Genomic DNA, 14374 nt, shown 5'->3' on the forward strand with positions numbered 1-14374 from the left:
CTAATAACAACATAAGGATTTTATCAGTTGGGTGCTTTAACCTTGAACCTTGTTCTACGGATCTACTAAATGTTGGTGCATGTGTAGGCTAACTCTCTAGAGTTTGATTCAATTAAGGCAAAACCAATGATGAAAAACTTGGTATATTAATAAAAAATTTTATGTAATGGTTCAATTAGATTTGTTAATGGATGATTTCGTACTTGATCTGGTACTTGGAAGCTAAGACACGCTCACGCTTGCACTCAGGCAGGTCGTCTAGTACTTGATACGGTTGCAACGAGTCCGTTGATGAGACCGTTGCATTCTTACAATATAATTTTTTTTCTAGTATTTTTTATTTAAAATCATTCAGGTTGTTACATGTTTGCTAAGATTGAGTTTTTCATTTAGTTTTTTTAAATAATATAAATATTTAATTAGATTTTAGAGGTTTTTATATTTTTATAATAGCATTTAGATTTTTATTTTATTTTTAAATAAGATAAATATTTTATTTAAGTATTTTTATATTTTTTAGTTAACATTAAACATGATTCTATATGCTTGAATAACATAAATGCATAATTGATGATGTACATTAGGGTTTGGGTTTTACATGAATTTTAGATTATGCTTTTACGATGTTATGTATTTAATACTTTGTTTTGCCTATAACTTAAAAAATTGTAGAGTTATTTTCATTTAGTATAGATGAAGATTTTAGGTTTTCTTTTTTTAATTAGCATGTGAGGTTTTGACTATGCATTTGTGCCTGCCCAAGCTTACACCCAAGCTTAAATTCCCGGCTGTCTCTGTCACCAATCAAATTATAAAAAATTCAGGACTGTCTTTATTCTTAAATTAGTACCAAATCCTAAATCTAGGAAATTTCAAGATTTTGGTGGTAATCTGGAATTTGGCACCTATTTTAGACATTGGGGATGAAAACAAAGTTAGGTCTTCTGCCCTTGCTCCATTTGGACATCTGAAAAGGTATTTCAATAGGACAATGAGCCCATATACTCATTGATGTGAAAAGCAAACCGCGTAATGAGAAATGGTTAGGGGTTGTCATCCAGTGAAACAAAGAATACTTTTTTATGTATTTTCTTGTGCATGCTTTTGCGTAAAATGGAAGTCTTTGGTCACCGTCCGTTAAGATTTTTTTTAACCAATATCGACGGTGAAGAATTGTCGGTGCAACCGGTTGAGTGACTTCTTCAGTTGCATCGTCTCTCTCTAAAATATCTCTCTCTACCCTGGTTTCTCTCACTCACACTCGATCCAGATCTCGATCTCTCGGTCCCCATCACTATCTTCTCGATGGAAGCCCTTGCCGAATAGTCTAGGTACTCTCTCTCTCTCTCTCTCTCTCAATGGGGTGTGCTGGAAAACCATATTCATGGTGTTTCTGAATGCCTGAAAACCCAGATTTTTTTGGGTTTTCCTGGTAAGAAAAACGGTGTGTATTTCTTAGGTTGGAAATCCCGATTTTGAACTCCATTTGGGGAATCTTAAACTTTTCCAGAAAACCCATTTTTCCAGTGGGTTCTCCGGCACCGATAACTCGGAAATCCAATGTTTTCTTTGAAAATCCAATTCAAATGGGGTATTTGATTGTCTATGGTGGCTGGAAACTCTTCCTCAATCCTACATGAATTTCTGCATTACTCGTTTGGAGAACCCTAATGATTTTCCTGCATTCGTTGTCACAACACTGGTCTGAGTTTTCCAGCGAGCTGCAGATTTGCACGGGATGCCCGATCTGGAGTGGATCGATTTGCTTCTTCTTAGATCTTTCATTTTGAGTAATTCCTCGATCGATTTATTGAAGATGTGTCTGCGGTCTAAAAACGATTTCTTTCTGTCACTCATCTTTCAGAAATCACGCAGGCGGGGGAAAAAAGAGAATGGCGGGTTTCGGGGTGATTCGCGTTGGTAGCCGATCGATGGAGAGAGGTGGTGGCCATGGCTTCTTCCGCACTCTCTTCTCTTACAGAGTCTTTGTCACGGCCATGTTTTCTCTCCTCTTTCTCGCTTCCCTCTCCCTTCTTACCACCACTACCACCACGAACACGATGCCGGATCCCGTTGGCCTTCTAAAGAATCCAAATCACCAGCACCATCTTCACGCCTATGTCAGTAGGACTTTCCTCGCCCTCAAATCTGATCCCCTCAAGACCCGCGTCGACTTGATCGTAAAGCAGGCGAACGACCATGTTGCCCTTGTTAACGCCTATGCTGCCTATGCTCGCAAGCTCAAGCTGGAGAATACCAAGCAGGTAAGAGTCTTCGCTGAGCTTGCACGGAATTACACGGATCTGCTCTCAAGACCGGCTTATCGGGCACTTCTCCAATCCGATAACCCCATCGAAGAAGAGACCCTGCGTCAGTTTGAGAGGGAGGTGAAGGAGCGGATCAAGACCACCAGGCAATTGATTGCTGATGCAAAGGAGTCGTTCGATAACCAGCTCAAGATCCAAAAGCTCAAGGACACTATATTTGCTGTCAATGAGCAGCTCACCCGTGCCAAGAAGCAGGGTACATTCTCGAGCCTAATCGCTGCCAAGTCAATACCCAAGAGCCTGCATTGCCTCGCAATGAAATTGATGGAGGAACGGATCTCAAATCCAGATAAATATATTGATTCTGGCGCCCCATCTCCTGAATTGGAGAACCCCAATTTGTGTCATTATGCCATTTTCTCTGATAACGTGATAGCAGCTTCTGTTGTTGTGAATTCAGCAGTGAAGAATGCAAAGGATCCACGGAAACATGTCTTTCATGTTGTGACCGACAAGATGAACCTGCCTGCAATGCAGGTTTGGTTCAAGATGAGGCCCTTGAGTGGTGCCCATGTTGAGGTTAAGGCAGTGGAGGATTACAAGTTTCTCAACTCATCTTATGTTCCAGTTCTACACCAACTTGAGTCTGCTAATCTGCAAAAGTTTTACTTTGAGAACAAGTTAGAGAATGCAACCAAGGACACAGCAAATATGAAGTTCAGGAACCCAAAGTACCTTTCAATGTTGAATCATCTGCGGTTTTATCTGCCGGAAATGTATCCAAAGTTGCATAGGATCCTATTTTTGGATGATGATGTGGTGGTGCAGAAGGACTTGACAAGTTTGTGGAAAGTTGATATGGAGGGGAAGGTGAATGGGGCAGTGGAGACTTGTTTTGGATCATTTCATAGGTATGACAAATACATGAACTTTTCTCATCCACTGATCAAGGAGAGGTTTAATCCGAAGGCCTGTGCGTGGGCATATGGGATGAATTTCTTTGATCTTGATGCTTGGAGGAGGGAGAAGTGTACAGAACAGTACCATTACTGGCAGAATCTGGTAAGAATTTGACTTGCTCATCTTTATTTTGTTTCTATTTTTTTGGCATTTTTCCTACTACGAAAGTGAGAGAGGAACTACTAAAGAGAAACTCTAAATTATTATATCACATTAATTATGGATTGTTGACATGCAGAATGAGAACCGAACACTTTGGAAGTTAGGAACTCTGCCACCAGGATTGATCACTTTCTATTCCACGACAAAGCCATTAGACAAGTCCTGGCATGTTCTTGGGCTTGGCTACAATCCCAACATAGGCATGGATGAGATAAATAATGCTGCAGTAATACATTTCAATGGGAACATGAAACCATGGCTTGATATTGGCATGGAACAGTTCCAGAAAATTTGGAAAAACTATGTCGACTATGATATGGAGTTCGTGCAGATGTGCAATTTTGGCCTCTAGAGTTGTTTGTGAAATGTTAAAGCCTCTTTCTTTTGGGACAAACAAGCTGGTGAATAGAGGATACCTTGGTGCTTTTAGTTTGCTACCAGACAAGTGTAGTTCTACTATTATAACTGTTTAATTATGTAGAATGTATTTATTCATTCTAATGAAGTTGTTACTTGTTTTCTCTCTCCCTCTATTTTATTTCATTCCTGCTATACTTTTGATCCCATTTGTATTGGTGAATCAAGTATGTATGTTGGGTTTTGCTTCGCTACATTATTAGGTGTATCTATCTGGTATAATTGTTATTTGATACTAGCTACTTGTATGTATTTGACGTTCAGAGAACCAAGTGTTGCAATCAGATAATTTTATCAGGGAAGCCGTCTCTATGTTTGGACATTTTTGTTGTCAATTTTTTTTTTATTTTTTTAAATTTATATTATGTTTCTAGGAGACAAGTATAGGGAATTGAGCCCATTATCTGTGAGGTTGATAATATTTCCTCTATGAAGTCTCTTCCAACTTTTTTTTTCCTCCATGATATGGATCATTTTCTCCCTATACCTATAGCGGTGCTTTTTGATGTGTACCTATAGTGCTGCTCCAACTTTTTTTTGGACTATTTAGGAAGATTGACTGATGAGCAATGATCCTTCTTTTTCGTTTTTGAATTATGGGTATCTTATTTGAATCAGATTTATATGATTCTAATCTATTGTTTTTCCGATACTAATTATTCAAAGTGCTGCTTTATAACAATCTGCATGGACAAAACCCTGTTTTCAATATGTATTTACATATGATGTGTATCCATGGATCTATTCCTGTAGGTTTTTAACTAACAGGCCATAAGTTAGATTGACTGGACAAATAATTCAGTTGACTACGGACTTTATCTAATTGCTTGACTCTTGAGAGAGAGAGAGAGAGAGAGAGAGAGAGAGAGAGAGAGAGAGAGAGATTTACCAACATATAACTCACTGTCAAGTTATCACAACTGAGTGTGTGAAGATGCCATTTTTCCTTTGAGAAACATAATTTAATGCTTTTGAGTATTTATTTTTTATTTCTTAATATCTGGTCTCTCTCGTCTTATGTAATGAATAAAAAATTAATGACTCATTTGCATGGGTTCTAGATGGTTGGGCACAATGGTGGATTTTCTCATATTTGTCTAAACATCAATTGGTGTAAATAAAGTGGCATTTTACATTGCCAGAGCTTCCTATTTGGCTTTATTTTCTGCATGTTTAAAAAATTTAGTTGTTAACCTTCTGGTTTCGAAAGGAAAAAGTTATATTCTTGTCCTCAGTAAAAGCTTTTCTATCGTCTTCCCTTGCTCAACCTGAACTTTACTAGATATTTACATGCTTAGCTATCTACTTTTATCAGTTGTTGGCTTCAACTATAGGTTTTCCAATCTTTTCAAATCAGGCACACTCTCAAAGCACGAATATATGTTGGAATTCTCCAATGCATTTTTTTTAATAGTTGTGGAATTGAGTTGTCTATGCAAGAGACTGCTTTAGCTTTGGAATCGTAATTCAAGTTCTTGATTTTTAGGCTATAATAACCTTGATGTATATCTAATCACTATGTCGCACGGATACTCAATTTTATCCATGTGACAGTCTGATCGTTTCCGTGGTGGAAAGATTGTTTTGGACAAGAGTTAGGCATGGGAGCTGCAGCTAGAGCAGTATCCTGTCTGACCTGCTAAAAGAATGAAAGCGTTGCGAAATCATGTTTTCAACCTATATTATATCCAGCGAAATTATTTTCTTGATTCTAGCTCTCAGTGCTTCGCTGCAGCGAAGTTACTTGTTTTCTTGATTCTAGCTCCCAGTGCTTTGCTGGGAATTAGAGAACCCCATGATTTCTAGATCAATTTTCTGGTTTGGGGGGTTGACATTTTGGGTTTCTCGTAATAATTATCTTTTTTTTGTGAGAAGTACAGGTCTCATAAGATGAAAGCCACCTGTCAAATCATATTATTTAGGGTAATTAGTAGGTAGGGATGCAGGCTCGACCGGGAGGGTGGTGTATATTCTCCCCCGATGATTCACTAAATCCCACGTCTGTGTTCGGGGGTCTGAATGAGCACTACGTATACAAGCACATGGGGCTCGTATTCCCGTGTATGTTGACATCACTTAACATTGGAGTCTGGTGTGGTTGCAAAGACTTAAGTACCCTTTCTTGTTATTCTTCTCATAAAACGATGGTTTGAGAAAATGATAAAAATGTCTTTCATTTAAAAAAGAAAAAACAAACAGTTCAAAAAAAGGATAAACATGTCCTCTATCCAAAAAGTCGAGGATGATGTTGACTCTTCAAAGTCTACACAACGAAACAAATCTTAATCGTTTCGCCGATGGTGATCCGGCGAAACGATAGTGAGCCAACGATCCGATGGTGAGCCGGCGATCCGATGGTCATCCGGCGAAACGAACCTGAGTCATCAAAAATGTCTATTTGAACTTTTCATCGTCAACTTCTTCTTCTTCCTTCTCCGTAAAACACTGTAAAACCCTCTCTCTCTCTAGAGAAGAAATCAAGGAAGGCAAAGAGCTTCCCCTGAAGAAGGCCATGAACATCAACCCTCTCACTCTCTCTCCCTTCTCTTTCTACTTCTGTGCACATCCAGCAGACGATCCTACATTGCTCCATCAAACACCGACTGACCTGCACACTGACTGTAGCATCGTTCAACTTGATGAGTTGTGGAGCCTGATTCATAGTTTTTGCCCTTACAGGAGGGGGTTTGGGGGCTCCTCCCAACGTGGGTAGCATCATTCAACTTGATGAGTTGTGGAGCCTGATTTAGAGTTTTTGCCCTTACAGGAAGGGGGGTCCGAGGGTTCCCCCCCGTCGCGGATCCCGCTGCGCGGTCAGCCGACGGGGGGCTCGGGGGGCAGCACCTCTCGGACCAAATTTTTTTGGGGCCTTGTATAATTTTTTTTATTTTCTTTCCCTCTTTTAACTATCGAAAAAGAGCAATAAAGCATTTTGTTTAATCGTGGGGCTCATGTTTCCTTCGGTTGTTTCTTGCTCGAGGTTTTCGTAACACCTCTTCCCACAAATTTTCTATTTTTCTTTTTTTGTTTCTTTTCCACGATTTTTTCAATGACTCCCCTACAACGATTTTTAGTGTTTTCGGGTCTCCAACGAGCCCCACAACAATTTATAGTGTTGTCTGGTCTTCCAACAACGATTTGTAGTATTATCGGGCCTTTCTACAACGATTTGTAGTGTTTTCGGGTCTCCAACGAGCCCAACAACGATTTATAGTATTATCCGGCCTTTCAACATCGATTTGTAGTATTGTCAGGCCTTTCTAAAGCGATTTGTAGTGTTTTCGGGTCTCCAACAAGCCCCACAGCGATTTATAGTGTTATCCAGTCTTCCAACAACGATTTGTAGTGTCTTCCGCAAATCACTATAGCGATTTGTAGTGTTTTTGGGTCTTCATCAAGCCCCACAGCGATTTATAGTGTTGTTGGATCTCACTATAGTGATTTATAGTGTTTTTCGCAAATCACTATAGCGATTTGTAGTGTTATTTAGTAAGCAAATCACTGTAAATTGCTACCAGAATTAGGACCAACTTGTCAGGGCCATATCTCTCTAACCGGAGGTCATATTTCAAATCCGTAAAAAGTGGTGTCTTCGTTATTGAGTCTAGTTTATTCCTGTAAATTTTCAGCGATTTCTATGGTCATTTTATTCCTCATTTTAACTAAAAACTAGACCCCTATTATTTTGTATTGTGCAACCCAAAAATACTACAAATCATTATAGTGATTTGCGGAAGACACTACAAATCGTTGTTGGAAGACCAAATAACACTATAAATCACTGTGGGGCTTGTTGGAGACACGAAAACACTACAAATTGTTGTAGGAAGGCCCGTCAATACTACAAATCGTTGTTGGGCTTGTTGGAGACACGAAAACACTATAAATTGTTGTAGAAAGGCCCGACAATACTACAAATCGCTGTTGAAAGACTAGATAACACTATAAATCGTTGTGGGGCTTGTTGGAGACTCGAAAATACTACAAATCGCTGTAGGAAGGCCCGACAATACTACAAATCGTTGTTGAAAGGCCGGATAACACTATGAATCGTTGTGGGCCTCGTTGGAGACCCGAAAGCACTACAAATCGCTGTAGGAAGGCCCGACAATACTACAAATCACTGTTGGAAGACCAGACAACACTATAAATCATTGTGGGGCTCGTTGGAGACCCGACAACACTAACAATCGTTGTAGAGGAGTCATTAAAAAAAATGTGGGAAAGAAACAGAAAAAGAAAAATAGAAAAATCGTGTGAAGGGGTGTTACGAAAACCTCGAGCAAGAAACAACCGAAGGAAACATGAGCCCCACGATTAAACAAAATGCTTTATTGCTCTTTTTTGATAGTTAAAAGAGGGAAAGAAAATAAAAAAATTATACAATGCCCAAAAAAAAAATTGGTCCAGGGGGTGCTGCCCCCCAAGCCCCCGCTGACCGCGCAGCAGAACCCATGACAGGGGGGAGGGGAGCCATCGGACCCCCATTTTGTAAGGGCAAAAACTCTAAATCAGGCTCCACAATTCATCAAGTTGAATGATGCTATCCACGTCGGGAGGAGTCTCCAAACCCTCCTCCTGTAAGGGCAAAAACTCTAAATCATGCTCCACAACTCATCAAGTTGAATGATGCTACACACGCTGGGAGGAGCCCTCAGACCCCTCTTCTATAAGGGTAAAAACTCTAAATCAGGCTCCATAACTCTTCAAGTTGAATGATGCTACCCACGCTGGGAGGAGCCCTCAGACCCCTCTTCTATAAGGGTAAAAACTCTAAATCAGGCTCCATAACTCTTCAAGTTGAATGATGCTACCCATGCTGGGAGGAGCCCCCAGACCTCTCTCCTGTAAGGGTAAAAACTCTGAATCATGATCCACAACTCATTTAGTTGAATGATGCTACCCACGTTGGGAGGAGCCGCCAAACCCTCCTCCTGTAAGGGTAAAAACTCTGAATCAGGCTCCACAACAGTCAATGTGTAGGTCAGTCGGTGCTTGATGGAGCAATGTAGGATCTTCAGATGAATGTGCACAAAAGCAGAAAGAGAAGGGAGAGAGAGAGTGAGAGGGTTGATGTTCATGGCCTCCTCCAGGGGAGATTTCTTTTGCGGATAATCCTGCAGTGCATAGACTGGGTCTTAAATAATCATCTTCGGGGCACTTAAGTCTTTACAACCACTCATTTTCTAGAATCGTCATTTTTTTTGGCACCAATGGAGGAGAGGGTACTTAAGTCTTTGCAATCGCATCAAACTCCAATGCTAATTAATGCTGACAAACATGGGGATACAAGATGCACATGCTTAAATATGTGGTGCTTTTTGGGACCCCCGAGCATGAGATGCCCTGTTCGGGGGGGGGGGGGGGGGTAACATATAACCTGCTTCAGGCTCGACCTGTTTAAGCTCGGTTCAAGCTTGTTCAAAAAATAAATGATACAAGCTTGAACAAAGGTTTAGACTGGGTACATGTAAACAAGTTGAGCTTGAATAGGTAGTCCAGCTCGGTTAAGCTCAATAAACCTAATTAGGCTAGGTTTACATAGTTATATAAGCTTGAACAACCACTTCTTCTTGACCCAAGCCAATCCAGCCCATGCTCGGGTCGTGTGCATCCCTAGTAGCAGGAACAATCCAGGAAGTGTTGTCTAATCATGAGCCATGGATTGTATACACTGAAAACATGCAGCATATATAGAGTAAGAACTATCATCAACATTTAGTTCCATCTAAAAATATTGCATTTCATAGTTATTGAAAGTTGAAAAGCCGAGGTAATTTGATTTGGTGATGTAGATTATTCATGCTTCTAAGTTTAGTTTTGTCTTGTGAATCAAGGTTGCTAGACTAGAAACTGAAAGTGGGAAACGATATGAGAAGCGGAAATGAGAAGTGAGAAGGGATGCATTTAATAGGAAGCAGAAAGTGGGAAATGACTTCTTTAGTTTTAGAATTAAGTTTTTAACAAAATCTAAAAATGATGACGACCAATTTAGAGAAAGCACATGGAAGTGAGTGAGAAGCGTATAAAAAGAATAAAATGAAGCGTGTAAAACATAAGAGAAGTGTGAGAGAATCATGGTTCTCAAATTTCGGAAGCGAGAAGTATCACGCTTCTGAAGTAAGTTTTCAGGAAGCGGGCTTCCTATTTATTTAAGAAGCTTCCGATAACTCTGTTGTGAATTGATCTTCTTGGGCAATAAGTTTTCAGTTGTGGAGGTTATTCAAATTTAACCTTTGGAAGCCAATGAGAGTTTTTGGGTCTTAACTCGGTTGGGACTTGAGGCTACGATGAGAAACCTCTACACTTGCTCCAGTTGTTTGCTTTGCTGTCTCATCACACCCTGCAGCAGTGTGAAGATGAAGGTTTGTTCGCTAAAAAAGGATGGTAGCTTTGATTCTAGGTTGTTGTACAGTACCATGGGTGGACCTATTTTGCAATGGTTACAGAAAAACACCTTGTGGTGAGGCAGTATTTCGAGTAGATGCTCACTATTGGGTTGGCAAATTTTGCTTGGAAAGTTGAACACAGAGTTGAGTCTAAGACGTCGAGGCTTCTAGATGGCGAGCCACTGCAATCTATGTCATTATGAATGGTTAGACTCACATTTTGTTTTGGCAGTGTTACTATTTTTGCAGCATGCTCACTTATGCATGAAACGACCTTGGGATTCTGTGATTGTTGCAAAATTTTTTCTCTTTTTCCTTTTTTTTCTTTTCCTCCTTTTGAGAGGAAAAAGAAAGAAGAGAGAATGAGAAAGACCTTTGCAAGGTCTCACTTGACCTATTTGAAAGAAAGATAGATTTTGAAATTTACTCACCTCCATTTTGAAATTTTGCAGGAAAATTGAGAGACGGGATTCACTCGTCAGTATGAGGTTCAACCGTTCTTGGCGCCTTTACCAAGGGTAATTAAACCAAGAATCGAATTCATGCCTTTGCTTTGCCTAAATTTGTCTAAGTGATTATTCTAAAATCCTAAATGCACATAGAGTCATGCTTGTGCTATGAGTTTTGAACTTTAAAAAATATGCATGCTTTTCTGGGAAATATTTCAGAGATTTGGATTTTTCCAAGTGATTTTGAAATAAGTTTTGAAAATATTCTTGAATGAGTGATTCAGAATTTGAACTTGTTTTAAACTTTGAATCCAAGTTTGAAATAGATTTGAGATTTGAGAACGAAGTTAGAAATTTTGAAAGATTGAGTTTTGAAGAAAGAGGAACTTGAAATTGGATTGGATTTTTGAAAATTGGACTGAGTATTTCCTTTTAGAAATGTCGTTTGAAGTTTGGAAAATGGCTTTTAAAAGGTTGAATTTTGAGAGAGTTTCTGTCTTGAAAATTTGTGATTTGGAAATTGGATTCAAAGTTTGAGAATTTTGAAATCTAAAATTTACTGAAAATCAAATTTGAATTGATTTTCAATTCAAAATTAAAATCAACTCTAAGTTTTGAAATCATAATTGAACTTGAAATTAGAATTGATATTGAATTTGAATTTGTAATTGGAATTTAAAAATGAATTTAAAGATTGAAAACTTTAAATTTAAAAATAAACTTTGAAATTTGGATTTCGAAATTTAGAATTTGAAATTAGACTTGGAATTTGAAATCATAATTGAATTTTGAAAATTGAATGGAATCTTGAATTGATTTTGAAATTCGACTTGGTATTTGAAATCAGAATTGAATTTGAAAATTGGATTAGAAAATTAAGGTAAATCTCAAAATTTTGATTTGGAGTTTCAAGGTAAATTTCAAAACTTTGACTTAGAATTGAATTGAAAATTAAAACTCAAAAATTGAATTTATAATAGAATTCAAGAATTTGAAATAGAAATAGAGAATTTGAATAAAATTTAAGTTAAAATGTGAAATCCAAGAATATAAAGTTCATAAATTGAAACTTGGAATTGAAAATAAAACTTAAAACCGAATGAAATTGAAAATAAAAGGATAAATCTGAATTTATAAATGAAAGTTGAAAATGGTCTTGAATTTAGAAATGAAAGTTGTATTTTTGAAAGTTTATTTTAAATATCACTTGGAATTTTGAAAATAACTTGAAAATGATGATAAATCATGATGCAATTCTATCTTAAATGATGAATACTTTTAAGAGAAATTATTTTAAAAATTAGAATTTTAAAAAGCAAATTTCATTCTTTAATAGAATTGAAATGAGATTAAATTTTAATATATTCATGACTATGGTCACAAATATATTCTAACTTAATCTTCATTTGAATTCCAGGAAAGAATAAAATTCAATTTTTATGCTTTTATAGAATTTAAGGCAAGATTAAATTTCAATATATTCATGACTATGACCACAAATATATCTTGATTTAGTCTCTACTTTAAATTCTAATAAAAGAAGAAAAGATATTTTTGAAAAATATGATAATTTTCAGAAAAAACCTAAAGTGTAGGTCAAATTTTATTCCATAAAAGATAAAAATCCTAAGTATTTTTCACATTCTGACTATGGCGATAAATGTGAATCATTTACTTAGGATGAATTTTCTTTTATTAGAATGGTGCACGTGCCATTTGTGTTATCCCACAATGCTTTTTTGAAGAAATAAAATAAAAGAAAATGCCATAAGCAATTATGATAATTTAAAATATAACTATATGCTCATACATTCTATTCTAAACAAAAATATAGAAATTCTCATTAATATCAAATTGTTACAGCTGAAATTGAATATTGAAATATTAAAATCCCTAATTTATGAGAGAAAATCAAAATCTCTCAAGCTTTTCCTGCAAATATGAGTTAGTATAAGGCATACAAAATATAGAAGAAACGGAAAATGCCATGTTAAAGCTAATCATGCATATGTTTATGCCTATTCTAATGAAGAAATGAATATACAAAGTGCTATGCTTATGATGAAATGCATATGCCTAGATGTTATATCCATGCTAATAAAGAAATGCAGATACAATGCCTAAATGCAATGTATTATGAAGGAATGCATATGCAATACCTAAGTGCAATGCTAATGAAGAAATGTATGCGCAAGACTTAAGTATGATGAGAAATGCATAGGCATCTACCTAAAATGTGATGTTTATACTAAATGAGGGAATGCATATGTAATGTTACAGTCAATGGAGAATTGCATATGAGAATGTCTAAGAAGAAATGATTATGTAATACACCTAAATAGAATGTTCATGCTAATGAGGGAATGCACATGAGACTACTTAAGGGCAATGCTCATGCAATATACCTAAATAGAGTACTTGTGCTAATGAGATAATGCATATGCATCTAAGTAAGATGCTCATGAAAGAATGCTTGTGAGAATGTATAGGTGATACCTATGCTAGAATGAGACTATATCTGCTAAAATGCCTATAAAGATGCATTTACTAAAATGAAAATGAAAGATATTTATGCATATGATGGGATGCATATGGAAATATGTGTATAAGATGCAAGAAATGAGGCAAATGCATTGAATAACAATATGTAGGTAATATGCAATGTTTAGGTAAGATGTAATATGCAGGAAATGATGGTGTACGAGAAATGAAGCAATATGTTGTGCAGGTGACAGTGAAGTGCAAGGGTGTGGTTGATGCAGGAAATGAGTAAAATGCACATATCGATGTGTAACATAGGGGAAAATGAAGTGCAGTGGATATGGGGAAGGTGAGTGTAAAGGTGTTGTGATACCATGCACAACAAATCAAAGGCCTAACTTCAAGCCAATCATATATGCATTTTGCAGTAAGTTGAAAATTCAATGTCTGAAACGTGTTCCACAGTAACTCCACACAACATATAAAAATGATTTCATCTGGCAACATCGGTGGTTTTGCAGCCGATCAGTGTGCTTCTAGCACAACACAAGTGGAAATGGATGCAGCTAGCAGAAAGGTGAAGTGATGGTGCAATGATCCCTGTTGGACTGGATACCAATGACTATGCAACATGGGTCAGAGATACTACGGGATGAACAACTCGCAGTAGGAAGCATGATGCAATGCAAATGACTAAACTAATATGCAAATGATTTAACTGAAACGTAGACATTTAACTAATGGGCAATGAACAATATTAACTAATCTAATGTGTTGTGCAAGATTAGCTAACTAACTAAGGTAAATTAATTAATGTTGGGAATGATATGCTATATTTAGCCATTGATAATAATATGTTGTGCACTAACGAATGTGAAGTGAAGGTGGTGAATCAAGTGTAACGTGGATACATAATAAAGCACAGTGGATTAGGCAGAAACTAAACTTACCAAGTGTTGATGATGATGTAGTGAGCAATGCATTTGTGATAACATTAAACAATGTGTTTGTGAAAAATAGACAATGTGCTGTGAAAATGCAAACAAGATGATGTGAAAATGCAAAACACTTCACTATGAAAACTTGAGTGATATGTTGTGCATTTTCACAACAATACACTGTGAAGATGCAGACAAGATGCTGTGAAAAGTATTCAGCAGTGCACTGTGAAAATTTTAAATGCTATGCTGTGAAAATACACACAACAAGACACTTGTGAAAGTTTTAAGTGGTGTACAGGAGATGCTAA

The 14374-nt window shown here is 37.2% G+C and overlaps 1 protein-coding gene across 2 annotated transcripts; it reads left to right on the forward strand.

Annotated features, from left to right (window-relative positions):
* The first annotated feature begins 1227 nt into the window (after window positions 1–1227).
* LOC149849197 (galacturonosyltransferase 8-like) lies at window positions 1228–3910 on the forward strand. 2 transcript variants are annotated; one of them, XM_089998907.1, is made up of 3 exons: window positions 1228–1331; window positions 1865–3329; window positions 3466–3910. In XM_089998907.1, the coding sequence occupies exons 2-3, from the start codon at window positions 1893–1895 to the stop codon at window positions 3739–3741; spliced, it is 1713 nt and encodes a 570-aa protein (XP_089855033.1). In that variant the 5' UTR covers window positions 1228–1331; window positions 1865–1892; the 3' UTR covers window positions 3742–3910. The 2 variants fall into 2 exon arrangements, with proteins under 2 accessions (XP_089855033.1, XP_089855040.1); XM_089998914.1 differs by having other exon boundaries at window positions 1284–1331; window positions 1876–3329.
* Window positions 3911–14374: the final 10464 nt, after the last annotated feature.

The sequence above is a fragment of the Nuphar pumila genome, chromosome 1, assembly GCF_984573655.1.
Source record: "Nuphar pumila chromosome 1, dmNupPumi1.hap1.1, whole genome shotgun sequence".
Classification (NCBI taxonomy): domain Eukaryota; kingdom Viridiplantae; phylum Streptophyta; class Magnoliopsida; order Nymphaeales; family Nymphaeaceae; genus Nuphar; species Nuphar pumila.

Coding starts and splice junctions, on each gene's coding strand:
- LOC149849197 (XM_089998907.1), top strand. CDS start 1,893: ATGGCGGGTTTCGGGGTGATTCGCGTTGGTAGCCGATCGATGGAGAGA. Junction 3,330..3,465: donor ACCATTACTGGCAGAATCTG/GTAAGAATTTGA, acceptor GTTGACATGCAG/AATGAGAACCGAACACTTTG.